The sequence below is a fragment of the Hyperoodon ampullatus genome (assembly GCF_949752795.1).
Source record: "Hyperoodon ampullatus genome assembly, chromosome: 16".
Lineage (NCBI taxonomy): Eukaryota > Metazoa > Chordata > Mammalia > Artiodactyla > Ziphiidae > Hyperoodon > Hyperoodon ampullatus.
The window spans coordinates 74,484,258-74,491,926 of NC_136929.1; the positions used below are offsets into that span (position 1 = coordinate 74,484,258).

Here is a 7,669-nt window from a genome sequence, read left to right on the forward strand (position 1 = left end):
CGGGTGGGCGGCTGCTGCGCTCGGGTTGTTCCGCAGCCCCGGGGGCCGAAACTTCCGTGGGAGGCGCCCAGCGGTGCGCACCTACCCAGGGCGCAGCGGCAGGGGGGAGGGGGAGCCAGACGGAGCGCGCCGAGGCCGGAGAGCAGAGGAGGGGAGCAGGGCGAGCCGCCCGCCTGGATCAGCGCCCAGCAGCAGCCGCGGCTGGCTCCCGGGACCCCGGCGGGGCTCGTCGGTTCTCGTCCGCGTCCCGGACGCCCGCGTGCGCCGGGAGCATCGACCGTCCGGCCCGCGGAGCGGAACGTGGTGGCTGCACCCGGGGGGCGGCCCGGGCGGCGCGGCCGGAGCCATGCGGACCGAGTTCGGAGCGCAGGAGGCTGAGCGCGGCCGGCCGCTGCACTTGCTGCCCGGAGCCCTGTGCTCGCTGCCCGCCGCCTTGGCCTCTTCTCGCCGCCCGAGGGTGGAATAAAGGCCAGGAGACAAGCCACGACTAGCGCGCAGGACCCCGAGGCTTAAACTGTGCGGCAGCGCCCTGGCTCCGGGGCCGCAGCGGCGCGCCCAGCGGTCCTCCGGCTCGAGCGAGCGTCCCCTCGGGGATGCACGGGGAGGGTCCCGTCGCGGGTGAAGCCTCCGGGGGCTGCGGAACGGCAGCCCCGGGGGCCCTCTGAGTCTTACCCGGAGAGCTCCATCGGCGAGTGCCCACGAGTTCCAGGCAGCCCCTGCTGGGGCCGGGCCGCCGGCCGAGGGAGGGCATGGCTTAGCTCCCGGACGTCGCGGCGGGGGGGCGGGGGCCCGCGCGGAAGGGACACTCAGCGAAGTGGTCCCGGCCTCAGCACCGCCAGGACCGGGGCGCCGGGCCGCCACCTCCCGGAGTCGGCCCTGCGCCCTCTGGAGACGCGCCGCCCGCGCCCAGGGTGGTGCCATGTGGGGCGGACGCCGCCCGGCCGCCTCCTCCCCGGACGCCGCTTCGCTCCTGCGGCTGCTGCTGGCCGCGCTGCTGGCGGCGGGGGCGCAGGCCAGCGGCGAGTACTGCCACGGCTGGCTGGACGCGCAGGGCGTCTGGCGCATCGGCTTCCAGTGCCCCGAGCGCTTCGACGGCGGCGACGCCACCATCTGCTGCGGCAGCTGCGCGCTGCGCTACTGCTGCTCTAGCGCCGAGGCGCGCCTGGACCAGGGCGGCTGCGACAACGACCGCCAGCAGGGCGCTGGCGAGGCCGGCCGCGCGGACAAAGACGGCCCCGACGGTTCTGCAGGTAGGCGGGCCGGGCGAGCAGAGAGGGGAGGAAGGGGCTCTGCCTCGTCGGCGGCACCCGGCAGCCTGGAGAGGGGGAGGGAATTCGGAGCCTGCGATTTCAGGAAAGAGGCTTGGAGCGGGAGGCGGTGCCTGCGTCCTGGCGCAGCCTTTACCTTGTGTGGAACGGTACACCGCTTCAGCGCCCTGGGCTTCAGTTTCCCCATCTGTCAGCTAAAGAGCGGCTTGGCTTGGGTTTTCCGGAAAAAACCCTAACATCCAAAGCATGGCGGGCCGCAGCCAGCCCCACGTGCCTCCTGCCCAGGGGTCTCCGTGCCGCCTCCCGGGTCTCCTGTCTCGATGGGTCTAAGTCCGAGGACGGGGTCATGTTTTGGCGGCGCCCCCTAGCGACAGGGCTGGCCGGGGCACCTGAGGGCTCCTCGGAGGGAAGGCCACTCCTTGGGCCTTCCCGAGGGTGATGGGCTCCAGCAGACCCCGGGGGAGAGTCTACCCCTCCCGAAGATGCACCTCCCCCGGCCCGGTCTCCTTACCACATCGGACTTGGTAGGTGTGACATCAGAGCGGTGCCAGCCCTGCTCTTTGTGGCCTCGATTCCTTAACTGTATTTTTTCAGATTGCCCAAGTTAGAGTTGGAGAAACAAATGCGTGAAAGCATTTGATAGGTTCCACTGCCTCCGCTTGTCACTAGTCTCCCAGACCCCTCCCTCGAGGGCCTAGCCCAGAATGTGTTTGGGAGGGTGGATGTGGTCCGGGTGGAGGTGGAAGGGCACACATGGCCCGGAGGGGTGTCTCCGCCCGTTATGAGAAGGAGAGGACTGTTTATATTAATATTACCCGCCCCCCAGCCCAGGGTTCCAGCCGCCTGAGCCGAGGCCCCGCTGGTCCCTGTTCACAGAGCTGGCTGGGGCTGCTGAGAGGCAGCTCTTTCCGTCCTTCCCTTTGCAGTCACGCATTTTATTAGCTACTCCTACTGGTCGGCTGCTGCCTTGACTCTGAAGAGGAGAAGGGAGGGTAATTCCAGAAGAGGTGCCGTCTTAAAAGGCAAGCGCAGCGTAGCGGGGTGTGTGGCCTCCCGAATAAACCTGGGGGGATGAGCCATGGGCACACTGCTTGACTGCTTTCTCTGTGTGTGCCAAGTTGGGCTTTTGCTGGCCTCCTAGAAGTTGGGATGACTGTGGACAAATCAGTGGGCAGCCGACTTCTCAAGATGCCGTGGTATGTGGGGATGCTTTCTAAATTCCACTTTTGAATCTTTTTTCCTAAAAATTCTGTACTTCTGCACTCAAGAAGGACAGCGCATGTCTAAGCAGAGCCGAGGGCTTCCAGGAACACTGCCTTCTCTGCCCTGAGTTATTTACTCTTCCAATTAAAATCCTGGAAAGAGAGCAGTGATTTCTCCCCAAAACTCATTATGTGGACTTAGACTGCTTTGGGGGTGTTTTTTTCTTAACTGTTATTTGGTTACTTGATAACGTATAAGGCTGGTATCTTTAATTTAGAAAATGAAGTCTTCAATCGTCAGCCTTTGGTTACATACTTGATAAAGTATGCTTTACTTATAAGGCATCGTTTCTCCATGGCTCCGTGTGGTACTGTGTTCTAGAAACACTGACTGCAGGAATATCAGTCCTGTCCAAGGAGCGTGATTAGAACGGCTGCTGCCCTAGCAGACAGAGGGCGTTTCGTGTCTGTGACTTCAGGCGAGGGAGAGCTGAGCGTCTCCCTGGACCACGTGCTGGCACTGCCCTTTGCCAAGACCAGTGGGACCAGTCCCTGTCCTCGTGTGGCGTCTAATCGAATAGTCAAGGAGATGGGCAGGAACGCGTCAAAAGACATGGGTTCTTGGTCATATAGGGTGGGATTCCACAGACCCCTCCCTCCTGATTCTCGGTCCCCATCAGCCAGTGTGTCCAGCTTCTGAAACCCGGTAGTGCTAGGCCCACGGCACCCCAAAGATCTTTTTAAGTAAAATAATTGAAAACTGGAGCTCGCTGCTGATTTTAGTAAAGTGTTTATTTTTATCTTGACAGTTTTATTTTCTGGAATAAACCTCCCTTGTTAAGTAGGATGCCCATTGCTTTTTGCTCTGCGGGCTTTTCCTGTGGTTCTTCACATGGAATCCAGTGTCCTAACTCCAGACCTGACAGCTCCGCCTCAGCCACGTGGTCCTGCCTGGGGCCTTGGCTCACTGCGGGCTCTTCTTTCTGGAACAGATGTCAAGGCTTGTCCTTCTCGGTACCTTGTTTCATGCTGACCTGCTGCCTGGACAGCCTCCCCCCGGCCAGGCCCACATTCCAGGGACCAGCCTTCAGCTTTTCAAGTGGGTGTGGAGGGTTTTTTTTTTTTTTTTAATTTAAAAACCCTCCTTCGACCTCTGTACCTTACAGACTCTTTTCGGAAATGGTTGTGACTAAGGTCTGCCCTAAATTTTTGATTTATTTGCCTATGAAACAAGAACCTGCGAAAAAAAGGTCAAAGAGGTTTACGAGGAATGTAAATAATTTTCTGGGGGGAGAAAAGACTTTGAAATAATTTCAACTCTCATTTCTGTGCAGACCCTACAAACTGTTAGGGTAGACTGAAATGTGGGCAGTTCCGTTACTCTAGGGATTTTAGAACAGTCTTAAACTGTTAAACTCATATTTTTGCTAAATTGGGTATTTGCCTCCATGAGCGTTGCAGTTGGTGAGTCTAGCTGTCAGTGTTAACAGCTTTGCTTTGGGGGCTGATCCCCGGTGCCTGTAGGCAGGCCCTGCTGCGCGCCGCCACCCGCCCCATCCCTAAGCACTTGATAAAGGACGGTGCTTCCTGTGTGCGACCAACAAAAGCACACACCAGCCCGGCCCAGGTTCCTGGCTTCTGGGTACCGGCGCTGTTCACTGATCCATCTCCGCTGCCCATCCCCGATTTTTCCTGCGTCTTTACAGGAAGTCATCACAGTGTGTCTCTCTCCTTTTCTTCAGTCCCCATCTATGTGCCCTTCCTCATCGTCGGGTCGGTGTTTGTCGCCTTCATCATCTTGGGGTCCCTGGTGGCCGCCTGCTGCTGCAGATGCCTGCGGCCCAAGCAGGAGCCCCAGCAGAGCCGGGCCCCGGGGGGGCCCCGCCTGGTGGAGACCATCCCCATGATCCCCAGCGCCAGCACCTCCCGAGGTTCCTCTTCCCGCCAGTCCAGCACGGCCGCCAGCTCCAGCTCCAGCGCCAACTCGGGGGCCAGGGGGCCCCCGACCAGGTCACAGACCAACTGTTGTTTGCCCGAGGGCACCATGAACAACGTATACGTCAACATGCCCACAAACTTCTCCGTGCTCAACTGCCAGCAGGCCACCCAGATCGTGCCCCACCAGGGGCAGTACCTGCATCCCCCCTTCGTGGGGTACACGGTGCAGCACGACTCGGTGCCTATGACCCCGGTGCCGCCGTTCCTGGACGGGCTGCAGACGGGCTACAGGCAGATCCAGGCCCCCTTCCCTCATGGTAACAGCGAACAGAAGATGTACCCAGCCGTGACTGTGTAACGCAAGGGGAGGCCGGGGTCCTGTACCAGACAGAGGAAGGCAGAAGCTGTGGGCTTGGGAAGGATTCTCAACGTGGAAGTCCCAGCGTATCGCTGGTGTTTGTGGCACAGTTCTGTTGGATGGCTTGCTTTGCCCCCCAGACTGTATGAAAACATCTTTCTCCAAATTAGCGTTTCTGGACACGTTTCATCCCAGAGCATGATTGATTTATGGTGGGGAAGAGCATCCCCTGGAGGTGCCTGTGTGGTCGCCAGTCGTCGTGTGACACACGTGAGCCCTTAAGTGCCCTTGAGGTGTGGCTGTCAAAAGAACTCTGTAAACTGATTAAGTGTTTTTATTATTTCGTTACTGTTACTTCTTTTTTATTTTTTATTGTATTGGTACAAGATCAGAATAGTTGTTCCCTCCCTTTTACCTGGGCCAGTTTCTAAGAAGCATCCAAGGTTTTAGGGGGGATGTAAAGAGCACAATTCTTATACAAGGAAACCAATCTGGACTCTGAGGTTAGTCCTTGATCTCAGTATTACCCAGGCACATCTTAATGCATTGTAAAAAGATATATATATATTGTCTATTTTTGTGCTTTTTTGGGGTCTATTTTGTGCTTTTTTACCTTGTGTAGAGATCTTATTACAAAGTGATTTCCTACATTAAAAAGAGGCTGAAAGAAATTGTATAGTTACTTCACTGATGACATTTCAGAACTCTGGGATTATTTTAATCTTGAAGTAGAGTGATGGTGTAGTAATAAAACCATTCAGCCCCTTCTCGATTGTCTCTTTTAAACTTCTGACTCTACGTTGACATCGAGAAGAGTAATGAAGTGTTTTCACATTGAAGTCATAAGCTGTCACCTGCCGCTTCTCCAGATGACTCTTAATTTCGCTGTGTGGTATGGCTTGGCGTGTCACTCTGTTTGGTGTTCAGACCTCCGTGTCCGTATAGTACTGAGTGCCTGTAATTCCTGTTATAAACGAACGTCAGCCTTTCTGCCCGGATCTGATAAAACATTTTCTTGTCTTCCCTAGAAAAGCTCAAAGAAACGCTTGCAGAGAGAGATACTTAATATCGCTCCTCAGCCAAAATCTGAGACTTGGGATGAAATTGAAACCACAGATTCGATTTACTTCGCAAATCATAGGCTTTTTATACTGTCGTTATCAAAATGTCTTGTTTTTCAGGCAAGAGAGACTATCAAGTTGAGAAGAGCTTTTCAAAGAAATATTGCCTTTCTTCCCCACAAAGTTAGTTCTTGTTTTCCTCTCTCTTTTAGTCCTCAACAAGCGCTGTATTAATTACCAGTCTTCTGAATTATGAAATTCAAGTGAATTTATTTGTGTATTGTTCCCTTACAAGAAGTAAGTTGAAGTAAATTTCCAACTGCTAGCAAAACCAAGATTTGTAATTAAATGGTGGTGAGGTATGGTCTTTTACACATATTTATATCTGTATCTATGGTCATCTGTCTATGATCTATCTACCTTTTCTATCACCTGTCTGTATCTCTGTCTATCTCATGACTGAAAAATGTAAAACCATTGTTGGCAATTGGTATCAATGAAGATACCCCATCAAATCTTTTAATAGCCAAAGGCAGGGGAAAATCATTTTACTTATTAATAAATGTTTTATGGCACGAATTCCTAGGGGAGTTGGGTTTTTTCATTTTCGTTCTACTTGGTAATTTTTCAGATGGTCTGTTAAACCTGTTAATAGGGGAAAATTGCTAAAAATCATAAACATTGCCTTCTAGAACCAAGAGCGTACCTTTAAAAGTGATTGATACCTGTGAAGTCGATAGTATGTTCCGAGTCAGTGGGTATTTTACGTGCTCTGTGGGAAACGTTGACAGCACAAAACAAACAGTTCTTTTGGGGTCATTATATTAGCAGGCTAATGTGTGTTCTGTACATTATCTTTGATGGAGGATTCCAGCTTATCTAAGGAAGTAAAGTTCTTAGGAATTTGGAGGTGAAAGGGGCCTTAGAGATCACCCAGCCTGGGATTGGCAAACTTTTTTTTTTCAGTGAAGAGCCAGAGAGTAAATATTTTAGGCTTTGCACGTTGTCTCTAAAACTATTCAGCTCTGCTGCTACAGCACAAAAGCAGCCACAGAAGGTACATAAATGAGCATGGCTGCATTCCAATAAAACCTGATTGATGGACACTGAAATTTGAATTTCATATAATTTTCACATGTCACAAAATATTCTACTTTTGATTTTTTTCCCCAGCTATTTCAAAATGTAAAAGCCATTCTAAGCTCTAGGGCCGTACAAACCCAGTGTGCCAGAGTTGGCCATCAGGCCATGGTTCACCAGTCCCCAATCTAGTCCACCCTTACCTGGTGCTAGAGTCCCCCCCTGCGACGTTCTCAGCAGCCTTTTCTAAACACAGGGATGGAGAGTGCTTGCTTCTCCATACAGGATTGTCTAAGTGTAACTTCTTTTCAGTATCATGATTCAAGGAAAAGTGCACTTTAATAAATGAAATGAGTTTTACACTTAGTGAATGCTACTTGGTCTTTCCAAAAAATGTAACATCCCTAGAAGCAACCTCGGATCTCTTCAATTTTCATCAAAACTGGAGAAGTTTCGTTGACGAAGTAAGAACGTTCAAATACCTGGTTTCGATATACCTTCCTTACCGTCAGGAAATCAGAACCTGTAAGGTGTAATGTGCACCCCGTAGAAATATTGTAAACTGTTGGAAAAACAAAAGGAGCACGTACAGATAGAAAATAGTTTGCTGTTGCACGTCTTCTGTATGGAAGCCTTCAGTGTCGGTTGGTTCATGATGGTTCGGGGCGGGGGGCATTTTGTATCCCGTGTGTAGGAAAGTCAGACCCTTTGATTTCAAGGAAGAATGAACCAGTTCTTTGTGTCCACCTAAGAGCCCGGAAA

General features: G+C 52.9%; 1 protein-coding gene across 1 annotated transcript; it reads left to right on the top strand.

The window, feature by feature from the left end:
• Nucleotides 1-919: 919 nt before the first annotated feature.
• On the top strand, nt 920-4,766 carry SHISA2 (shisa family member 2; the record flags this gene model as incomplete). Its single annotated transcript, XM_079721958.1, has 2 exons — nt 920-1,250; nt 4,213-4,766. 2 exons carry the CDS (start codon nt 920-922, stop codon nt 4,764-4,766), a joined length of 885 nt encoding a protein of 294 aa, XP_079578084.1.
• Between the last annotated feature and the right edge of the window lie 2,903 nt (nt 4,767-7,669).